The sequence below is a fragment of the Artemia sp. Qi Xiang Cuo genome, chromosome 18 (genome assembly GCF_049724085.1).
Source record: "Artemia sp. Qi Xiang Cuo chromosome 18, ASM4972408v1, whole genome shotgun sequence".
NCBI lineage: Eukaryota > Metazoa > Arthropoda > Branchiopoda > Anostraca > Artemiidae > Artemia > Artemia sp. Qi Xiang Cuo.
The window spans coordinates 54,084,633-54,109,462 of NC_142811.1; the positions used below are offsets into that span (position 1 = coordinate 54,084,633).

Consider the following 24,830-nt stretch of genomic DNA (forward strand, 5'->3'; position numbering starts at 1 on the left):
CCAGATCTTAAAAAAAGACAATTGTATTTTTGGGCCCATTTATTCAGTCTTTCAGGCAAGGGATTCTTTGGGCCAATTATGAGGGGATTACCCCTGTTCTGTGAGTAACTATGGTCATTTTCTGACCACTAATCGGTCTGCGTATAATATACAAACACAACTCTATGGGAGGAGTTGTTTTCTGTCTGCTTTCAATCCACTCGGAGGGTATAGATGGGGGAGAATTCAAGTGAAAGGTGAGTGATGGACGAAACCGTACCAGACCTACAGAGCAAATCAATACTATTCCTTCGTTTCTGATTTTTCATTTTTTCTTGTCTTTTCTTGTATTCCTTCTTCAGATGCATTACCGTACTCCGTAGTACATCTAGTCTGTTCAAATTATTAATTGCCAGTCTGTGAAATAGTGTTTCAGTAGAGGGCAAGGTTGCTTCTACAGTCAGGCTGATGTTCAAGGGAAAATTATAACTATTGACTACGGATTCCAGTTATCAGATTTCGAATACGTCTACGGAGCATTTCAAATATTGAATCATTTATTGTAAATAAGATATACTCTCATAGGCATGGCCCAAACATTTTATCTTTTAGTTAGTCAATTAAGTATAAAATAAAAAATACTATAATGATTAAAGTGCAGTTACCGCAAGAAAAACTTCTCAACGAGCTCAAGAGTAACGAGCACATTTGTCAAAACGCACTAATCACAAATTGGTGAAAACACGTAAAAGTCTCGACGCAAACCGTCGTAGATGACGCAATAACCTAGAGTAAATCGTCGTCAGTTTTGAAATTTTAAGTTTGGGAGCAGTGGCGTTATTTCGTTAAAATCCTGGGGGCAAATTTGGAGCCAATTTTTCCAGATCAAGTAAAAATGAAAGTGAAAACTTGAAAATGAGCCATTTAGTATCATAATAGAAAAAATACACTAAAGAAAACTGACCCGTTTCTGTATATGCTTGAAATTATGCAGGCTTATATTAGTTTTGACAAGATTTTTGAAGAAACTAAATTTTAGAGGGGGGGGGAAATTGGGATCTGGGGGGCTGTAAACTGAGGTCTTGGGGGGGGGAGTTGCTCCCCCTGACCCATTGCAAATTACGACCCTGTTTTGGAGCATTTGAAGAGGAGGCAGTGTAACGTTTCTTCAGTCATGTTGTAGGGTCTTTATGCTATGCTTTTCCATCTGTTTCCTTTTCGCTATTACTGCTAAGCTTTTTTATTTTAAAATGCGCTCTATAGTATTTGAGCTCTTTGAATACTGGCATCAGAGCTTGTGATGCTTTCGACAAGACTCGCTTATTCTAATTGCATCTCGAACAGTGATTTAATACTTAATGGCCAAGTTGTAAGTTGATATACCTTTCTGTCTGCAGCAGGAATGTCGACTTTTTCGAAAGTGAAAGCCCACATGGCTTGGGAAAGGCTAGAAAGGAAATTTGATGTTTTGTTTGCATGTTATAGTTTTAGTAAGTTCCAAAGTAGTTGGAGAACCCGAGAAGGTTGCCACGTATTTCGAATATGGAGACAGACTTTTGGCATCATTTAGTAATTCAGTTATTGCTACCAGGATAGCTGGTCAAAACTAAGGACTTGAGTGACTGGGACTTTAATTCACAGCTAATCATTGAATTTTTTGCTGCAGTTGAAAGTTATTGTCTGTTAGGGATCTATTAGGGATTAACTATAACTCGGGTGTTGACAAAACTTCCCACATCACCTGGGACAAGGGCTGAAAGTTACACAAGCTCCCCATTGTTAACATATAAGGTTTTTTAATGGGAAAAGAGGTCATGTTTGATCCTGGATCTCCAAAAAAGCCATTCATCTTGTTTTTGAAATCTGTGCCTTTCTTTCTTAAAAATTCTGCTCTGATTAAGTCAGAAGGTAAACTTATCCTCTATAAGGTTAAGATTGGCCTTTGGTAGTAAGAACTTCCATGAAGGGGAAAACCTGTTGTAGCCATCAGGGCCGTATCCATGATTTTTTTCCGTGGGGGGGGGGGGGGTTTAACAAATAAACTAAAAAAACGTATCAAAAATTTGTTCATGTTTATTTTTTTTACGTTCTTACGAGTCGAACTATTATTTCAGGAGGGGGGGGGACTGTCAAAACCCTAACCCCTCTCCTGGATACGGCCTTGATAGCCATATACACCAAAATTGAATTTGAGTGTTATTACTCCCTCTGTTTGTTTATAGCGAAGTGTATAGACTTCTACGCCGCCCAGAGTGTTGCAAATTTTGACGGGACAACAACTGCTAAGCCTATTGATCCAAGGCTTGAAGGAATTGTGAACAAAATGTTTGACTATTGTCTTGCAGATGGTCAGTATAAACAGGCAATCGGAATTGCTCTGGAAACAAGAAGAATGGATGTTTTTGAAAGAGCTATTAAAGAGTCGGTAAGTCTGAGAATTCATTTTTAAATTATTTCTGTTTAGCACTTACTTTTAAATCGGTAAGTTTTCGGGCTAGTTAGTACCCGATGGTTTTTATTTCTAAGACAAGCCTACAGCTGTAAATTGTAGTAAAAGCAAAAGACACTGTACTAATACGAATGGATTCTAAAGCCTCAGATCTATCCCTTCCCCAAGCCAGAATTATGAAAATTCTTAGAATCAAGCAGCTCGTGGTAACGAACTGTAAGTAAGGAGCAACCCGGCTCAGTAGTAACCGAAACTCTAAAAACGGAATTTTGATGTCAATAGATACATCAGAAGAATCAGATTTTTATGCTGATTTCAAATATATAAGTTTCATCAAGTTTAGTCTTACCCATCATTGTTACGCGCCAAAGAAAACTTGCCTTATTTTCGAAAAAAGGGGGAAACAACCTCTCGAAGTCATAGAACTCTAATGAAAATCATACCATCAGATTCAGTATATCAGAGAACCCTACTATAGAAGTTTCAAGCTCTTTTCTGGAAAAATTTAGAATTTTGTATTTTTTGCCAGAAGAAAGATCACGGATGCGTGTTTATTTGTTTGTTTGTTTGTTTTGTTTTTTTTTTTTTTTCAGTGGTGATCATATCGATCCAGTAGTCCTGGAATATTGTGATAGGGCTCATTTGAATTGAAATTAAAAGTTCTAGTCCCCTTTTTAAGTAAGCCAAACAATTGGAGGGCAACTTTGCCCCCTCCCACGCTAATTTTTTTCCCCGAAGTCACCCGAACAACATTTTGAGATAGTGATTTGTTCAGCGTAGTCGAATATCTAATAAATATGTCTTTGAGGATGACTTAATCCCCTACAGCTCCCGGGGGAAGGGCTGCAAGTTATGAGCTTTTCCCTTTGTTACCTTATAGTTATGGTTATTGGGAAGTATACAGGTGTTTTCACGAGGAATTTTTCTAGTGGGGGGTGGGGTCGGAGTAGGGGTTACGGGGGAGGATCTTTCCTTGGGGGAAGGAACATTTCCACGAAGACTTCGCAACATTATTTAAAAACCGTTAAAAAATTAAATAAAAAAACAAGTTTTTTACTGAAATTAAGGCGCAACATTAAAACTTCAAACGAAAAAAAATTATTACTTATATGAGGAGGTTCGCCCCCTAGTCAATACCTCGCTCTTTACGCTAAAGTTTTTCAGTACTTTCAAAAGAGCTATCTATTCCAATTAACCGGCCTTTGTGATTCAGGGGTTTGTGATTCGAACAAAATTCGAACTTTAGCGTAAAGAGGGAGGTATTGACTAGGGAGTGGCCTCCTTAATATACGTAATAAAAACATACGAATATAAAAATTCGTTACGTAAGTTAATTGGTAAGTTACGTCAGAACAAAATTTCGAGAAAGCCAATTAGCCAAAAAAAGGAAAATTAATATGCGAATTTCATTTTAATTATTCATGAAAGGTGAACCAAAATCAAAGCTGCATCAACTCAACAACGTTCAGAAATTAAATAAAAGAAAAACAGTTTTTTTTTTAACTGAAAGTAAGGAGCGACTTAAAACTTAAAACGAACAGAAATTAATCCGTATATGAAAGGGGCTGTCCCCACCTCAACACCTCCCTCTTTACGTTAAAGTTTGACTCTGTCTCGCAACTTTATTTTTTAAAACAATAAAAAACTTTAGCGTAAAGAGCGAGGTGTTGAGGAGGGGACAGTCCATTTCATATACGGAATAATTTCTGTTCGTTTTAAGTTTTAATGTCGCTCCTTACTTTCAGTTAAAAAAAAAAAAAATTTTAATATTAATAGGAAACTAACCTCAACTTGCCTAAAAAAGAAAAATTTTTCCTATTTTCATTGATTTTCAACCAATCCTTAACGCATTTTTAAAACTAAAAAAAATGCAGAGCAAATTAAAAAAAAATTCTGTAGAATGTTAGCAAGATTGTCGCATTATCTTGAGATTTGAAAAGCGTAGGACTTCATAAAATAACATACACCAAATTTTTACAGGGAAAGTAAACCTTAATAGATTGGTTGCATGAAATTAAAATATTGCGTCAAAAATGACGTTTCTGAAACTTTCTTAAGCCTAACTCATTTTTGACACTAAATAAATAAAAAAAAAAGTGAGAGAAATAGATCAGAAAGCGTTTTTGTTCAAGAAAGCACCCCTCCTTTCTTTTTGAAAAATTAAGCAAGAGACGCCGTTAGAGTTCTCAAAATAACATTTTACCATTCTTAGATAGGGGAAGAATAGGAAAATTGTCCTTTTATCAACAATTTGTTACTAGTATTTGGCGTATTTTCAATCTAAAAACTGCAAATCAAATTTCAAAGATGTAATTCGGTAAGTAGTTGAATAGAGCTGAGTCTCAGCTATGGCATTATAGAAAAAATATTGTCTTTTGTTGGTCGTTAAAACGGTACGAGAGCAGAAAAATAATACACCAAAATTTTTGAAGGGAGCATCAACCTTAAAAAGTGTAAATTTAGTATATTTAAATTAAGAATCACGTTTTTAAATCGCCAAACCCACATTCCCAGGAAAATTCCTCTGCCCCTCCCCGTCCCTAGAGTCATGATCCCTACTTACCCCTGTGTATGTTTATTTTTCTTTTGTCTTGTAAATTCAAAGTGCAGTTTCTTGAAACTGTCATTTTGCTTTGAGTAATTTGTACCATAGAAGTTCCATTGCCGCAAGGTTAAGAATATTGAATTTTTTAGAAGACCACCTCAAACACAACCTTAAGCCACCCGAGGTTGATTTGCGGTATTCCAATTTGGTGTGACTGCCACTTTGGCTCGAATCCCTATATTGTTTTTTGTTAAAAACCTTCACGTTTAAAAAAAAATAAATTCGTGGCCCGTTTGGGAAATATTAAGATTTTAAGTTCGGCGTCAGAAATGTATTGTAACCGTTTGAATACTCTTTTTGTCACATCTAAACGTTCGATTTTTGAATAGAAGTGGTTACTTTTTTTCTAGACTTTTGTGACAAAAGACATACTAAAAAGTAAGATCAAGTTTTTTTTTTTTTAATGAAAGTAAATGAGAATTATTGAACTTGAAATAAGCACATTATCTTAAATATAGATGGGTGGGGGGGGGGGGGTTAGCTTGGGATTATCTTGCTTATATTTGACCGAAGATTCAACCCACCCTCTTTCTCTAGAAAACATCGAAGAGCAACAGGCCAAAGATGCAGCGACGAACCCCCCCCCCCCCAGAAAAAAACCTTGTTTTGTCTTATTTTGTCTGATATATAGAAGTAATTTCTTTATGCTACCGTTTTGGCAAAAAGAATAGTAAACTATAAGAACAATTTTTTCAAATGAAAATGAAGGCAATTTTTAAACTTAGAGGCATGGTATCCCAAAAATATGAGAGGGGGGGGGATCATTCAACTCTTGCTTACATTTTACCGCGGATTGAACCCACCACCTCCTATAAAAATACATTAAAACAACAGCTTAAAAGTTCAGAAAAGAAAAATAAGGACCTTTTTTCTCCCCCAGCAAACTTGTGGACTGTTTTATTTTATCTGATATGCTAATTATAACTTTCAGGTCAGACTATATAAAGTTTTCGGGGGAGGTGAGTAACTTGTTCGTGGAGGAATATACCTCGCCTTCTCTGCCTGTGTGGGCATAAAACATGAGTATAATCCTTTATTTTGCTGTCCAAATAATTCTGCAATAAAAAGGAAAATGTAACCCCTCAGCATTCCTGTTCAAACAGGAAGTTATTCCTTGAATTTTTTGTTTAGTCCGGGTGCGATGAAAGTTTGCGTAAGAATTTTATGATTTGAAAGACACCTCTCCATTGAATAAATAGAACGAAATTGAAAGTTATGTTTTTATTTCAGGGTGATATACCAGGAATGCTTTCGTATGCTTTGAAAGTGACCATGGGCTTGATCCAGAATAGGACTTTCAGAAACGAGATATTGCGCTCATTAGTCCGGTTGTACCAAGGGTTGGCCACTCCAGACTATATCAATATGGTTCAATGTCTTATATTCTTAGATGATTCGCTTCTGGTTGCTGGAACTTTAGAGAAACTTATCCTTTCAAATGAGGTAAGCTGAATAAAGGCCTGATTTCATTCTCAGCATGATTTAATTTAATTTGATTAAATTTCCTATTAAATTTGACTAAGTTGATAATTTGTTAATAAATTTATTTACATTTTAGTAAATTTAATTTAATTCGAAAATTGGATTAATTAAATTTGGTTAGATTTAATTATATTAATTAAATTGAATTAGTTTGGTTGCTGGAGGCTTAGAAAATTAATCCTCAGAATATATTTATATCCTTAAAAATGAGTTAGAGTCAATAAAAATACTATTTTTTTTTTTTTTTTAATTTTTAGATTTATTTATTCCAAGGTTTTCAAAAGTGGTTTTGCAGCAACCCCCAGAGGATTTGTATACACCTGTAGTAAATATTAACCTTTACTGGTGTATTAATAGGCTTTTTACGTGGCCGGTGTTTACCCTCCCGGCGATCTCCCCCCCCCCGGAAAATACCCGCCCCCTGGAAAATAAGGCTTTCCAAATTTGGGAATTTTATTTGAGTTTTATTTTTTTCATTCCGTAGGGGGAAGGAATTTTGGTACTTGTGTATTATGCGCGACTCACTCATTCACTCACGCTGAAACGCCTAGAACCGTTTTTTACTTACAGTCCCGTCTAAATATTTATATATGAATACGACTCAATGTATTGTATTCGAAGGTTATTTAAACTTGCTGGAGCCTTAGAAAAATAAAATTTTTCTTATCCTTAGAATGCTCATATCCTTTTAGAAGAGGTTAAGTCAACCAAGACGTAATTTTAGTTTATTTTTTAAAGTTCTTATCTATTTATTTCCAGCTTGTCAAAAGTGGGTTTGCAGTAACCTCCAGAGGGTTTTGATTATATATATATATATATATATATATATATATATATATATATATATATATATATATATATATATATATATATATATATATATATATATGTATATATATATATATATATATATATATATATATATATATAAATAATATATATATATATATATATAATAATAATAATAATTTATTTATTACCCACTATAAAAAAGAAGCGGAGTACATAAAAAAAAAAAAAAAAAAAAAGCAAACTCGCACACTTAACAATTATTTAATAAGACGACGTAAATTATGGTGCGCAGTAAGACCTGCAGACAACGACAGCTTTCCCGCAAGCACAGTCACTTTTTCTCGTAAATCAGGGAGGCCGAATCGCGATATTAGATGCCGGTTCCGGAACCACGGAGGGAGGCACAAAAGGTACCGAGAAAATTTAAAATAATAAGTCCGGATAGAATTCAGATCTTTAGGCTTCAGAATTGGAAGAAAACCAGATAAAAAAAAGAATAGAATGATCGCAAAATGAAGAATATATTTCCCAAGCGCTTTTCTATCGTACCTCCCTCTGTTTGCTACTATTTTTGAATATCCAATCTGAATTATTTTCTTAGCATTAGAAACTGTCAGAGCCTGAAGTGTTTTGAGTTTATTAGTAATATGAAGACCAAGCCACTGAAAAGAAGAGACACAGGGAATAGAGTAAAAACCACAATTAATAGGGAGACTTGCACTCGAATTAAACGAAATATATTTGCACTTATCAACGTTCAACATAAACCCAATCCGTCTGAACTGGTTTGAGATCCAGCTGACAGAATGTGAGAGTGTAGCCCTAGAACGACTGACAAGGAGAACATGGTCCGCATAAGCAAGATACGAGACATCAACTCCATCAGAAATGAAAGTCGAAGGCAAGGATGGAAGAATAGGAGCAATACATAACTTAAAAAAAGTTGGAGAAAGCACACCACCTTGACGGACCCCACGCCGAAGAAACACCCTTGAATCAGAAACTACTCCATTACATTTTACCCGAATAAAAGAATTTGAATACCAGTACCGTAACAAAACAACAAAATAGAAAGGTCAATATTGTTGGAAAAAAGGGAATAAATTGCATGTGAGTGGACTATACTATCGAAAGCTTTCGAAAGATCAAGAGAACAGATATGAAGAGGAGATTTATCATTAACAGATTGCAACAGGAGGGAAGCTAGAACACGATGGGCGTGCTGACATCCCAGTTTTTTTTTGAAAGCCAAATTGGTTTTCACCAAAAATAACATTTTCTGAAATGAAAGGGAGAAGAATATATTCAAAAACTTTGCTAAGAGTGCACGAAACAGTAATTGGTTGATAAGAACTACACTCTGACGAAGTTTTTCCACGCTTCAAAACCGAGGTGACTGTGCCACAGAGAAAGCTGTCGGGAACCATAGAGGTAGATAAACACATCTGAAACAGTAGCTGAAGATGATCTATCAAGGTTGGGCAACCTACTTTTAGATGATAAGACGAAATTCCGTCTTGATCAAGAGAGCTAGATTGCATGTTCTTAATAGCTTGACTAATATCAACAGTAGAAACTGGTAATACATTACTCTGAGAAATATGATGTTTTTTTTCTCATTTTTGCCATGGAATCTTCATCATACATCATCTTCATCATCATCGTCGTATCAATTTCATTTGCTATAAATAACCCAAGGACTTAAAATACCCAAGACAAAATATGAGTATTTTAAGTCATTACTTAAAGACCCTAATTTTTAATATCTTTACATTAAATACCCTAGATACTAAACTTTAATACCCTTATTTTTAAGTCCTTACCGATATATGTCTATTTTAAAATACCTAAGAAACGTGATGTGTAAAACACCGGAAAGTCGATAGGCTATTATCTTTAGAATCTGTAATATTGGATAAGGTCCATCTAAGGATTTGGATCTTCCGTCTTGAGTGGAAAAAATTACTTCAGATGAAAGTGATTGTATGACAAAAAAACATTCGTTTTGCCTGCTTCTTACGACACTATGCGTCATAGTGTCGTCATAATCGTATTAAATTACGTCATAATCATAGTGTCGTAAATTCTTACGACACTATGACTGGCATCTTTTAAATGGTATCATTGGATTCAGAACAGATAATGAGTTGATTTTAGGGAGAGAGGCACTGACTCTTGTCCAACTAGTAAAAACGCAACATATATTTTTCGTTTCTTGTGTCCCCCCGCCCCTCCAAAAGAAAAAATATTAGACTTATATAGTACGATTCGTATGTTGAGGCGGGCTGGGATCCTCCAACACATACCTATAGGGAAATTTGGTTGCGGGGGCAACACTTTGATTTTTGTGTGATTTTTTTCACTGTGTCGATAATTTTAGTTTAATATAAACTTTCAAATATCACTTCATACTAAGATTCAGGGGTTGAGGCGGGCCGGGATCCTCCTACACATGTAGGGAAGTTTGGTTGCGGGGGCAACACTTTGATTTTTGTCTTGTTTTTTCCTGTGTCGATGATTTCTGTTTAATATAAACTTTCAAGTACCACTTCATAGTAAGATTCGGGGGTTGAGGTGGGCTGGGATCCTCCCACACATATAGAGAAATTTGGTTGCGGGGGCAACACTTCGATTTTTGTATTGTTTTTTTCTCTTTGCCGATTATTTCAGTTTAAAATAACTCTCAAGTATCACTTCATAATAAGATTCGGAGATTGAGGCGGACTGGGATCTTCCAACACAAAAAGGGTAATTTGGTTGCGGGGGCAACACTTTGATTTTTGTCTTGTTTTTTCCTGTGTCGATGATTTCTGTTTAATATAAACTTTCAAGTACCACTTCATAGTAAGATTCGGGGGTTGAGGGGGGTGGAATCCTTCCTCACAAATAGGGTAATTTAGTTGCGGGGGCAACACTTTGATTTTTGTCTTATGTTTTCCCTTTCTCGATGATTCCAGTTTAATATAAACTCTCAAGTACCACTTCATACTAAGATTCGGGGGTTGAGGCGGACTTGGATCCTCCCACACAAACACGATAATTTGGTAGTAGGGGCGAAAATTTAATTTTTGTCTTGTTTTTTCCTGTTACGATGATTTCAGTTAGACATAAACTTTCAAGTATTACTTCATAGTAAGATTCGGGGGTTGAGGTGGGCTGGGATCCTCCCACACAGGGTAATTTTGTTGTGGGGGCAACACTTTGGTTTTGTCCTGTTTTTCCCTTTGTCGTTGATTTCAGTTTAATAGTAGGAAGTGGCAACCGTCGGTTTGGATTGAAAGTATGGTTCTCTGGCTGGATTGATTTTTGGTGTCTAGGACTGAGGTAGAGGAGACCTTTCGATTGTGCCACTTAAACTTTAACAGCTCTCTCATTGCTTAAAAAGAAATTGGTGTTTTCCTTAGCTCCTTTCTTAATATTGATATTAAAAAATAAACCCATGGCAAGGAAATCAATTTTTGAATTAAGAGAAATACAATTTTATTTAATGCATTTAAATGCTCTTTCAGTATGTGATAGATGTACATTTCATCAGTTTTGTGTTTGAAAATTTGTTCATGATATGCACCATTTCGAAACCTTGAGGGTTTGACAACTTCTTTAGTATGGTACATGATTCTTTACACGGCAAGTAGGAGGCAAGATTGGATCACCCCCACCCCTCTCATTCTAATTTTTTTTTTTTGTATAGGAAAAGAAGAGATTTTCATTCTTTTGAACCAGAATCATACAAGGATTTTCTTTTTGTATGTGAAAATCCTTGTATTTGAAAACCAAAGTAGACCAATGGTCTCCCTAAAACTTCCTATTACTGAACACACATCAACAATCTTAGTAAAAAGGATAAGCAGCGTCCACCTTGTTTTAGTAGAAATCATGCAAGGTGTTTTACGTTAAAATTATTAGGAAGCATAAAGTGGACTCATAGAGCCTCCAACTCCCCCCTTCCTATCTTTACGAATGTATTTCTTCACAGAAAAGCAGTCATGTTTGTTCTTGTTTGACGCGGAATGATGAAATTGGCTTGGCATAAGATTAGGTTTTTGATGCCTCTAAAATACTTTTGTCCCTCCCATTGCCAACTTCCCAAAAGAAAGGTTGGTATAGACCAGGCCTGGCCTTGTCATTCTGAATGGTCCATTTATGCTTGTTTTGAATCTTCAGCGCATCCTTGAAGGGCCTCAAACATTCCCTCCTAATTCTATTATATTTGGGTTTGAATATTTTAAGTCTGATAAACTTATAGTTGATCCCAAAGACTCCTCCCATGTGCGTGAGTGAGTACTTATCTGTACACACACATAAACCTATTTGTATATATTTGGCATGCACGCTTTTAAACAAAACTTGAATCTACCAGGTACTTTTGCAAGTAAGGAAAGGAGACTACATTTTTTAGCTCCCCCTCCCCGTGGGCGAAGGTGCTCACGCTCTGAACATGGGCTTTGTATTCAGCTATATATTAAATGTATTTTTTTAAGGCTGATGCACTGATGGCTGAACAGATTTGCTTTGATTTATATGAAAGTGCCACTCAACAGTTTGTTACACGAGTTATCAACACCCTGAAGGGAACCATACCAGCCACTACAGAATCTACTGGTGAGTAGATATTTATTATCATTGTAAATTTATATATTATTTTTATTTTAGGTAATATACCAGATACCAATGCCTGAAACATGGTTTCGGCTTTAAATAAAGTTTGCCTTATAGTCTACTAACCCTCAAGCTGCATGCACTGGAGCTTTCAATAATTACCAACGTTTGTATAAATGATGTCGCCATCTTTGATAAGTTGATAAGATATTTATTTCAGAAAATGACTATCACAAGCGCCGAAGGGCCGAATGCACATTTCGGAGTCATAAAAAAAAATCATAAAAATAGCACAACAACTAAAAACTGGCTAAACAATGCCAAAAACAACAATATCAGAAAGGAAAAGCCATTCATTAGTAAAAAAAAAAAAGGTCAAATGTAAGAAAGGTAAAAAGGTAAAAACTAAAACAAAACCAAAAAAAGGGATAAAAATAGCATTTAAAAGATTAAAAGAGAACATATAAACAAGGAGGAGGGAACAAAAGAACCAAACGGACACAAACTTGGGTATCACCAGTACAAAAAAAAACTAGTAGTTTATTTGATCAGTAATGAAAGGGACAAAGTTTTTTTCATACCTGGAGGTTAAGCAACGGATGGGGAACAAGATAGGGACGGGTTCAGAAACAGTACGTGGCAGGCGGTGTCTGGATGGGGAGTGTCTTTGGGGAAAATTTTTTATGTGTGAGGGTTTTATCATTGCAGTTTTTTTCAAACCGGAGGCACAGCGTTCCTCTCCTGTGCTCAAGAGTTTCCAGCTTGGGCTTTTTTAGAAGGAGTGAATATGGTATCATAGCTTCTTTAAAAATTATTCTTAGGGCTCTTTTTTGAATAGATTCAATTTTTGCTGATTCGTCACGGGAGATGCCAGGATGCCAAACTGGACAAGCATATTATAGATGCGGGCAGACGAAGGAAGTATAGATCCTTGAAGAATGGGATGGGGGATGTTAAATTTATTCAAGAGCTTAAGGGGAGATATGGGCGCATTAGCTCTATGGACAATGTCTTTCACGTGGATATCCCAATCTAAATTAGGGCAAATTGTAAACCCAATTAATTCAATGAAAGACACAGAAATATCTCGGGAGATAGAGATGAGGAAAGAGGGGGATGTTTTAAAGGAACAAGTTGGCACTATCATTGATCTAGAAGGGATTACTCTCATGTCTAACTCCGGAGAGTCATCTGCCATATCACTCAGAATACTCATAGGGTTACTTATTAAGTTTTCGTAGCAGGTTTCAACAACCGTTAGGTCATCCGCAAACTTCCAACTGTCAGAAGATTCCTTAACAATGTTATATAGCTTGACAGAAAAAAGGAAGGGACTCAGAGAATCAACTTTGGGTATTTTATTGTGTACAGGGAGAGGGCTGGAATAATGATTATGACATTTTACTACCTTTGATCTATTTGACCAAAAGGAGGCAACCAATTTAACCAGCAAATAATCAATATTAAAATCACTTACAAGTTTATCAACTAAAATATTATGGTTAACAAGGTCAATTGCTTTTTGAAGGTCAATGGAAATTAAATTTAGCTAGCCATTAGGTTTTTCGAGAATTTTAATGTAGATGTCATCAGTGATACTTGCTGGCGATACTATGCACTACTAATTACCGATTTTTATATATGCATTGGAATAAATTAATTTAAAATTAGATTCCTTAAAATTTAGCGTTACAAAGGTGAAGCCAAGTTTTGCCAACAAGAGAAATCTGACTTGACGACTCGTGAAAAAATCAAATGTCGCTTATGTTTATACTTGTTTAAATGTTTTCCGTAGCACTTGCATCTCGGTCCGGGTTTGTATAATGCTTGAGATTGGGAATGATTATACTATATTATATTTATATACAGTGGTTTTTATAAAGGATGTCACCATCTAATTTTCAAGTGCTGTAAAGTAGATGTCATCAGTGTTTCACTTGCTGGCGTCCGTGAAAACCTGCAGAAAGTTCAACATTTCCCTAAGAAACACTCAAAGCTTGTTTTTCTTTCAAATTATCATTCCAATATGCAGGGGAGAAAGGTTGTTTTTTCCTGATTATTTGATAATCCCTTGCTCTTGAAGGTGAAACATGTTCCATTTATTCTGTAACATTTTAATCCAGATTTGGCTGCATTTTAGATTGTATAGTTACTTAGTATTTTTGTTATTGGGAGGTAATCGATGCAAAATTTCAAGAGATCAATTCTTGGGTGACAGAGTAGACAGGTTTGTAAGTTAGTGGCGGAACGGATCTGCCACGAGTATGCTGACAAATAGACTTCTCATTTACAAGTTTTATGCTAAAAGGCCGAAGGTTATGGATAATATTTGCATACGAGTCTGTTCAAAGGGAGACAATGGCACTTCAGTGTGTTAGGGTACCCCTTTGCTAATTGTACCAGCATTTTACAATTAATTTTATTTTATTAAAAATGATGATTAACGTATGGCAAGAAATGATCATGTGAGAACAATGGTCCTTGCAGGGAGCTTCTGATGCAAGCGGTCCTTGTAAAGTAATGCATGATAAGAAATGGTCCTTGGAGAACAATGGTCCTTGCAGGGAGAACGGTCCTTGTAAGAAATGGTAAGAGTCCTGAAAAATGACTGCAAATGTAAAACCATTCGTCTTGACTTGTTGGAACAATTGTCAGTTGCGAATCTAGAGGTTTGAAATGGAAGCATAAGCTTTGATGTGGTCTTGAATGGCTGAAGATCCAGTTGGCTGCTGTGCAAAAAGTGGGGTAGCAAAGTAGCAATGCTACTTGAGAGTTTTCAAATTTGTTGGCAGATTTTTTCTGAAAATACCATTTTTATATATAAAACTACTTTTTGCTTAAAAAAGCTGTCAGAATACAAGTTGTCATGCTAAAGTGTCGGCAGCTTTTGGAGTTCTGTCGAACTCTGCTGAACTGTTTCCATTACTGCCAGTAGGAAACCTCCTCATTGAGAAGAAGTTGTATAAAATCTATATTTTAAAATAATATTTGTATTTTATTACAAATGGTGATTAAAGTAACGCATGGCAAGAAATGATCATGTGAGAACAATGGTCCTTGAAGGGTCCTGAAAAATGGCTGCAAATATAAAACCATTCGTCTTGACTTGTTGGAACAATTGTCAGTTGCGAATCTAGAAGTTTGAAATGGAAGCAAAGTAGCAATGTTACTTGGCAGTTTTCAAATTTGTTGGCAGTTTTTTTTTGAAAATACCATTTTTACATATAAAAATACTTTTTTCTTAAAGAAAAGCTGTCAAAACACAAGTTGTGCTGCTAAAATGTCGGCAGCTTTCGGAGTTCTGTCGAATTCTGCTCCTTGCAGCTTTGGAACTTTTTCCATTACTGCCAGTAGGAAACCTCCTCATTGAGAAGAAGTTGTATAAAATCTATTTAAACAATCCTAATCCAAATGATTTTGATAAATATAGGGTATATTGAAACATATTCAGTGCTATAAATAAAAGTTCAAATGAGGATAAATCTTTTAATTGACAGTGATAAATTTTCACAAAAAGTACTAGATATTTTTTTACTTTATTTACTAGATATATGACGGTCACTGCATACGTGACCGAAATATCTAGTTTTTCTTGTGAAAATTTGTCACTGTCTATTAAAAGGTCCTCATTTGAACTTTTATTTATCGTCATGGAAAGGCAGTGTGGTTTACGAAATTATCTAAATTATATATATTCAGTGCTATTATAATTGAAGTTTCTTTGGCTCTTCTTCTTTGAGTTAATACGAATATTGGGAAATTGTGAGAAAAAAAAATAAAAAAAAGAAGAAAAAAATACAATGTTTAAAAGAGTCAAACTTTATGACTTTAAGAGATCCCCTCCCCCCCCCCCAAAAAAAAAAAAAATAAGAAAGAAAAAAAGAATAAAATCTCCCTAAAAAAACAAGAGAGAAAAAAAAGACAGAGTTTCAGGGTTCAAAGTTTATTATTCACCAATAAATACAAAATGGAAATATAATACCCTTATTACCCTCGAAAGGCTCCATGGCCAGGGATACAAGGGGGATAAAAAAAATACCCAATATACGCAACAACCAAAAACAGTGAACATTAGCCAAATAACATACGATATTAAAAAGAGAACATACCTGAGGCCTGGGAGTCAAACCGCAGAGAAGACAACCATACACCTTGAAATAAACACTCAGGGAACATCAACTCCTCAGAAAAAAAAAAAATCAGTTTGCTCTATTCAGTATTTTTATTCTTCTAATTTATATTTAATTTTAGCATTGTAATTTTTGTTTTGATTTTATTAAGTGATTTCCTTCCCAAGTAAAGTTTAATCATTGTTGATCGTGGTAAAAGATGATTATTTTAATAAACCTTTCAAAATCAAGTACTCACAATGAATAAACTCACTAATCTCATAGGCGAAAGAAGAAACTCTATTTCTTCTGAAACTGCTGTCTCAAAGCATTTTATTATTTACTTATTGTACTTCAGAATTAAATTATTTCCTATTTTGTATGTAATATATATTTATGGAATTGGTATTTATTATACAGCATTCCGAGGGCAGGCTTAATGCTAATTTAATATATATGCTAATTTATGCTAATTTAATGCTAATTTAAAAGAATGGAATATATAGCACCTATACTAAAAAAAATTTATGTTAAAAAAAATGGCAATACGTTATCAGCGCGTTATCAACAACGTTGTTGATAACGTTATCAACAAGGACTCGTTAGAGAAAGAGAAGTGCTGCCGTGCTGTGTGAGTGCTTTACAGCTCTCTGTCTGAATATCTAGGAGTTATTAGAAGTCACTCTAATTTTGTGGGAAATATTTATAAGCTTTGCACCTGGATTATTTTTATGTCTGGATAAAACCTGTAGAGGATACAAGTTGTATCGAGGGTTCCTACCCGGTGGACGAAAAAATAACTAGATTTTAGTGATTTGTTGGTTAATTTATTGTTTTCTTCAATACTCTAGTGATTTATGTGCTATTTTAGTATTTCTTTTTTGTTTAGGCAATATAAAAAATCACTAGGAATAAGTGATAAATCACTAGGGGTGGCAACCCTGGTTGTATCCTCCGCTGTTATTTAGGAAGACCAAAAAGTTTAGTGAAAGCCTTGGAAACAACCTACAGAAAATAAAGAGATTTCAAATCAAGCAAGAGTTTAAATGACGAACGGTTAATTCCCTGAATAATAGTCCTTGGTTTATTGTAAAGTTCCGAAAGTGGGTTCAGTAACAGTGGTCGTTCTGGCATCTCTTGTGTCCGAGGCAAAATTTTGACTAGTCCCCCCCCCCCTCTTGTCTCCCACGAAATTTTCAGACCAAATTTTAACAAAATTTTCATTTATTAACAAAATCATTTTCAATTTATTAAATCATAAATAATTTATTTGTTTATTTTTTTTTAATTTGTTGTTTAAAGTATTATTATTTTTTTAAATGTAATTATTATTATGTAATTAATATGTTTTTATTTTATTAATTTATTAATGGTTTTAATGTATTAATTGCGCTGTCTACTCTATTTTATAAAAATTAAATTTCAAAATTACAAAATGATTATAACCATTACACTATTTATTAGAAATTTTTTCGCCCCTAAAATTTCTGCGCCCGGGGCAAGTGCCCCCTCTTTCCCTCTCTTAAAACCACCTCTGTTCAGTGAAGAAGGTAAGGTTGACATCCAAATAACAGTATGAAACATATTATGCAGAAAATATGGTATTACTTTGCAGAGGGAGAAAGCGCCAGTGGCTCCTAAGTTAAAGTGGGATAAACACAAATTCGTAGTGCCAATGTGAATCGTCGGCCTCTTTTTATTTTCAGATGCTGAGAAAGTAGCCACTGAAGACACAGCGATGGATACAGATGCTCAGTCGCCTCCTCGTAAGAAGAAGTTTGTAAGTAATGTACGGTTTCAACTTTCTTTTTTTAAACGTTTGCCATGGACAGGCGCTCAATCACAGCTCGCCGAAATGGATACGCGATTTGTACTTTTTTTTTTCCTTTTTATGATCCTACGCTTTTAATCAGTGTACACAAGGATGTTTTCAATTGAGCTGCACCTGTTTTCAAAATGAGCTGCACCTGTTTTCTGACGTTTCTAAAATCTTCCGCAATGCAGGTACACATTGCAGTGCCAAATTGACGTGACACAATGAGCATCCACATTGATGGTGTCGACTTTTTTTTAACATTAGAGGTGGACATTGCATTGCCGTATTTACACACAAAGCAGTGCCACATTGATACACACTGCAGTGACGTAATGAGCATTGCCATTGACGGTGTCGACTTTCCTTTTTTTAACATTAGAGGTGAACATTGCAGTGCCACATTGACGTGACACAATGAGCATCCACAGTGCCAAATTGACGTGACACAATGAGCATCCACATTGATGGTGTCGACTTTTTTTAACCATTAGAGGTGGACATTGCATTGCCGTATTTACACACAAAGCAGTGCCACATTGATACACGCTGCAGTGACGTAATGAGCATTGAAATTGACGGTGTCGACTTTCCTTTTTTTAACATATGAGGTGAACATTGCAGTGCCACATTGACGTGACACAATGAGCATCCACAGTGCCAATTTGACGTGACACAATGAGTATCCACATTGATGGTGTCGACTTTTTTTTAACATTAGAGGGGGACATTGCATTGCCGTATTTACACACAAAGCAGTGCCACATTGATACACACTGCAGTGACGCAATGAGCATAACATTGACGGTGTCGGCTTTCCTTTTTTTAACATTTGAGGTGAACATTGCAGTGCCACATTGACAAACATTGCTTATGCATAAGAGCATTGACATTGACGGTGTCGACTTCCCTTTTTTTTACATTCCATGTGGACGTTGCAGTGCCACATTGATACCATGCAGTGGTGTATTGACGCACATTGCTGATACATAAAAGCATTGACATTGACGGTGTAGACGGTGTTAACATTGGAGGTGGACTTTGCAGAGCCAAATTTATACAGTGCAGTAGCACATTGATCCACTTTGCAGATACACAAGAGCATTCATATTGACTGCGAAGACTTCTTTTATTTTAACATTTGAACTGGACAGACGCACGCGATACGTTTTTATCTCTCCTTATTTTCAGATTAATGACAAAAGTTTTGGAGTTATCGAAAGCCAATAGGTGTATTTCAGACATTTTCCCGAAAACGTGCTCTTTTGCTTCTTGGAATTGAAGATGACTGAGGGGGAGGGAGTGCTTGGGTGAGAGGATCCGATTGAAAATTTTCTTCAAATAACTATTGTATGGTACAGAGAATGTGCACAGTTAGATACGTGGTTTTTCGTGGTTGCAGCGGGATGTAGACGAAGCTTTAAAAATATTTGTTTAAATAAACAGTCAATTAACAAATATTTTCCATTTCAAGCTATTTGAAAATTATAATTTTCATTCAGATTAAGCTGAACAGTTACCTACTATAATGCAAAGAAATTCTGAAAAGTGCCCGAAACCCTTAAATGTGAAGACAGTGTGAAGACTGGATACAGTACTAATAGTGATCAAGATACTTATGGTGTGTTTGGCACACAGAGACATGCTATAAAAAAAAATCCAGCATTTATAAATGTGACTTTACAAACGGTAAAAATTTGGAATCCTAAGGTCCACATGAAGTATCCAATTTCTCGCCAGGATGATACTTATTTGAGAATCCAAAGTCAGTTACTTTGACCACACCCAGCTTTTCAAAGAAGACAACATTCTCGGGTTTCAGGTCCCGATGAACGACATGCAATTGATGACAGTATGAGATAACTTGTACTACCTACAAAAAAAACAAGTTTAAAAAATAAACATTTAAATAGAAAAAAAAATAAAAAAAAAAAAATAAAAGGAAGAGACATACTTTCAACATCTAAAGCTGCTACTTAGTAACGATAATTAGAATATATAAACTCACATTTTGAGGGGTTAAATGACAGACCAACGAAAGAGAAATGGAATGAGAATATAGAGAAACAGAATTTCTAATTATTAACAGTTCCTTTTAGTTTGAATGCAGTATTTAGTGATCTAAAATAAAACTGTACTCTGTAGGAGGACAAGATGATTTTAGATTGATTTGATTAAAGCTGCCCCCTCCAAAAAAGTTTTTAGTTTTACTTTACGATCTTTACCCCATCGTAAGTAAAAGATAATTGATCAGATTTTGTAAAATGAAAAGTATATGTAAGAAATTTTACTTCTTATTTCAAAACAAAGCATATGACTTGAACAGAATCCTACTATTTTATTGAAACAATACTTGATATAAAGAAAGGTTATTGAAAGGGCGTATGAGTGATAAGGCTTCCCACGAAAATGACAATCGACGCCATCACAATTGGCACGGCGATGGCAACCTCGTGAAGGTTGATCTAATAGAAAGTGTAAAAGATAATGTTAAAAAAAAAACTCAATAGGAAGTTTACAGCCCCCCTTCCCCCGCCCCCTTCTACTTGAACCATGAAAAACGACATTCTTGGATTACTTTTCAAGACAAATTGGATAATGAGGTATTTTGTGAATTGGATTCAGATGAGCTCTACAGGAAACATTATCTCCCATTAGTCAATTATAAAAAAGTTTTAGACCTAGTGTTAGATTTATTTACGCTATGGCACAAGGCCAACTTACGTAGTTTTTGCAAAAAACAAAAAGCAGATACATTTATTAAGTCACCACGACTTATTATGCATTTCCAAAAACGGAGGACACAAGGGAGGAACAAAGGGACACAAGTTTTGATTAGCGATTTGTCTTGAATTTCACGGAGTAAGTTTCAGCTTTGACCTGATTCGAGTATTCACTAAAGGGCATCTTGTGGTAAGATGTGGCGGTGGTAAGGTGAGGCAAGCAACATTTTCCCGAAAGACAATTTTAAGTGACCACGCCTACCTTTTAGTGAATCAAGCCTCAGATTTTTAATCTACTACTCTTTTTAATCTCTTTTTTAATCTACTAATCTACTACTCTGTTTCCAGTTATGATTGCTGCTGCTCTTTTCTAAATAGGTTCAATTTCGTCGCATAATTAGCGGTTTTTCTGGATGAATGGACCCCAAACAGGCGCAACGTATTCGAGTTTTGGTCTTATATAAGTTATATGAGTTATGGCAGTTATGGCATATAAGTTATGGCAGTTATGGCGCTGTTAGTTTCGCAGCCAAATCGCGCATTGCGACAAGAGATTGGATTGATGTATTACCGGCTTTTACTAGCCACATCAATGTGCGTACATCGAGTCTTGCATAAGTCTTAAGAACAAGTTGAAATCCGCCAAAAATATCGGAGGAGGGGGGGGGGGTCAAATCCGATATATAGAGAGAGAAAAGAAATTAACAAGGATGATTTATATCTATCACACATGCAGACACATACACGTGGCAATTCAACAGCGGAACACATTTTTTTTTGACAAATACCTCAGAAATATCAAATGTCAGAAGCAACATTTAGGCGTGAAAGGAATAGTTTTTCCAGACCCTTGTAGTGTTGGCAACATAGCTGACACATTTTAATAGCCAAGATTCATAAAATGTGTAACTCAAGGGCATATCCAGGATTTTGTTCCGAAAGGGGGGAGGGTACAAATTTTTTTTATAAAAACACATCAAAAATTTGTTAATATGCATTTAGGTTACGGTTTGACAAGTTTATAGCTCCATCAACGTCCTTGGTAAACGTACAATCAGATGAAAGTGTAACTCCAAGAAGTTTTTTTGATGGAAAAAGTGAGGGGAACTCGAGGTCTCGCTTTGGGGGGGGGGCTGATGATTTTCGATGTGACGTCGTTAAGAGTCAATCTATATTCTTTTCAGTCATTGAAGGGGCCTAGAAGGCTATTACTGAACTGCGGATCTTTCGCTTAGTTAAATACCAAATACTTGAGAATAAAAGGGAGATGATGTAAATCGTTCATCAAAGTTTGCCAGTAAAAAGTTGATCAGGCATAAGAAGAGAAATTCGGCAAATTTGGGTCCTTGTGGGGCGTCGCACGTTATGTTTGTCCACTCTACGGTAGTGTCGCCTTCAAAAAGTGGGAGTACGCACCGTGTTTATTCTTTCAGAGCTTGTGGACAAGCTCACAACAAGAGATAGAGCACGTTTGTGGGCATCCATAGTTTTCATATTCGTGGCTGCAATAAAGTGGCTTATATTACCGAACTCCTCGGTTAGCTGCCATGTTTGTTATAACCTCTATGCGGATGTCGTGTCATAAATTAGTTCAGAGTCATCAACTTTGTCAGTCAATGAGCGAGTATTGTTCAAGAGGAAGTTGATTTGTGCATGTGAAGATTTTCGCAGGAGCACCTATCCTTGACATAGTTTTATATTTTGATGATTCTTTAGCCGTATTTTTGCACCGAACCTTCCTGTCTTCACTGATCTCAGCTTTATGGTTTTGCGTAGGTAGTCATAGATATTTTCGTACTACTCGCTAGTGTAATAATCCTTTAGCTGTATTTAGCTTTTTTGTTGCAATTAGTTTTCGGATTTTCTGTTTTCACTTTTCTGATCTCTGTAATCAGTCTTCAGTTTTATGACTTTGCAATTAGTTCAATAGTTTTCTAGTCTCTTTTGGGCGTTTTTCCACAACTTGATGACGCTTTAGCTATATTCGGCTCTTTAATCGCATCAAGTATCCACCCCATCGTTGCCACGTTGACGTGGCATGGCTATCATCCTTGGCTAATCTATTATTTAGTGTTTTGAACGCGGAAATAGGTTATATTGATATTTGGTATTTCATATTTATATATAGAAAAAGAAGAATTTCTGGAAGATTTAGCAGCATTTAGCTTTTTAAAAAAATTTATATTCCCGAATCAAACCATCTTGCGGATCTCTTCTGAGTACAATTAAGTCCTTTGGTGTTTTGTTGTTGTTGCCTTTGGTTTTGAAGTTTTTAGTTTGAATTTTACCAAGAACACAGTTGAACTCCCCGTAACGTACTATCCTTGTGAAAACAACCATTTTTTGAACTAAAAAGTGGATTTTTCAATCTAACTGTGTTCATGTCTCAAAGCGAAGTTGAGATCAACCGGTCATTTCCACGAGAATGGGATTTGAACTCAAGTTCAACTCCCATCCTCGTGGAAGCAGCAATTTGTTGAAAAAAAGGAGGATTTCTTTATACAGTTGTGCTCTGGTCTCAAGGCGGAGTTGAACTATTGCTCTCATTCAAGTTCAATAAGAGATGGATGAGAGGAGGATGAAAGCAAAAACAAATGTTTGTTGAAGAAATTCAGTGTGGAAACACAAGTTTATGTGGATTAATGACTTCCGTCCAGCTCTCATCCTTGGGAAAATTGGTCCGTACTTTCGTTGAATAAATCCAGCGCGCAAACACGTGAATGCAGGATTTCATCCAGCTCTCACCCTCGTGAAAATGGGCCTTAATATTAATTTATATTAATGTATATAATGTATATTAATATAATGTAATATTAATGTAGGTAACCCAGGGATATTGCTTTGCCATCTGTTTGTGTGACCTTATTAGTTTGTGTGACCTAATATCTGTTGTTGACCTTATTATCTGTTTGTGTGACCTAATAAACTAATTAAGAAATTTTAAGTGTTAGCATTAGTGGTTAAACGTCTAATTCAGTAGATAAGATTCCTATAATCCCCTCAAACTTGAACAGCTGAAGATAATATACCCTCCTGCAGTCAATATTTTTTCCATCCAATTTATAAATTTTTAAAAATCCCTTTTTTGGTATTGTCAAAAAAAATAATTTATTGGTATTTTCATTTATAATTTTAAAAAAATGTGAATATCGCCGGGATATTTTGAAAAATAACACCCCCCCACCCCACGTTTTTGTGTATTAACTGCAGTGTTTACTATACGTCAATAAGTTGTCCAACGATTGCTGACACTACGTCTCATTAAGGTTGTCCCTTTTGACCTTATTTTGTGTTTACCATGTATTTTTGAAATGTTTGGATACCCCCGTTAGGTTTTTTTTTTTTTTTTTTTTTTTTTTTTTTTTTTGCCAAACTTACCAACTTATCAATCCAGCTATCACTGAATTGTCCAAACTGACTATAAGGAAAAGAGGAAGAAATAGAAAAATTAAAATAAATTATTTAGGTAAGTATCTTAGGTAAGTATTTTGAAAAATACCCCCCCCCCCACGTTTTTGTGAATTAACTCCACTGTTTACTATATGTCAATAAGTTGTCCAACGATTGCTGACACTACGTCTCATTAAGGTTGTCCCTTTTGACCTTATTTTGTGTTTACCATGTATTTTTGAAATGTTTGGATACCCCCGTTAGGTTTTATTGGTATTTTCATTGAAAAATTGATAAAAAATATTAATAGCCCCTGTAGATTTTGAAAAATAACCCCCCCCAATAAGTAGGGTCTTGGTTCGTTGTTGGATTTATTTCTTTTTCTTTAGGTTATAGTGTGTATTTATGTACAAGCATTATAGAGTTCATTCTTTTGAAATTGTTTTTATATCATCATTGTTTACTCCTGGTATTACTGTTAAGTAGTCACTACTTTCCTGTAGAACTTAAACATTATTTTGAGTGGCGCAACAACATTCGATCTACATCTACAATTTTTGATTAGGAATAATCACAGATTTGAATATTTTGAGGAAAACAAAAGACACGGTTCGAGTTAGTGTTTGTCATTCAGTTACGGTTATAGCACATAGATTGATGAATGCAGGAACAACTTCCGACTCTTTTCTTAGTTAAGTTTACTCGTTCCTTAGGTAAGTTTAGGTAAGTTTCTGATAGGCTGGACAAATTTTTTCATAAAAATATAAAAAAAGTTCAATTTCAAAATTGTCGCTGCTGTCCAGTGATAAGAAAAAGAAGTATGAAGCAATGGAGTTAATAGGAAGTAATGATATAGACTTTTAAAGTAAAAGAAAATAATTCCCATCTT

The 24,830-nt window shown here is 35.4% G+C and overlaps 2 protein-coding genes across 2 annotated transcripts in view; both read left to right on the forward strand.

Moving 5' to 3' along the window:
- The window catches only part of LOC148941653 (26S proteasome non-ATPase regulatory subunit 1-like), a 39,905-nt gene extending 21,966 nt beyond the window's left edge, over positions 1-17,939 (forward strand). The window contains exons 4-7 of the mRNA XM_089103972.1: positions 2,202-2,404; positions 6,264-6,476; positions 11,789-11,909; positions 17,722-17,939. Of these exons, the coding sequence (XP_088960098.1) occupies positions 2,202-2,404; positions 6,264-6,476; positions 11,789-11,909; positions 17,722-17,924 (740 nt within the window). The 3' untranslated portion in view covers positions 17,925-17,939. The remainder of the gene's footprint in view (positions 1-2,201; positions 2,405-6,263; positions 6,477-11,788; positions 11,910-17,721) is intronic.
- Positions 1-24,830, forward strand: part of LOC148941649 (26S proteasome non-ATPase regulatory subunit 1-like) — a 775,304-nt gene that overhangs the window by 417,664 nt on the left and 332,810 nt on the right. The gene's annotated exons all lie outside the window — the stretch shown is intronic.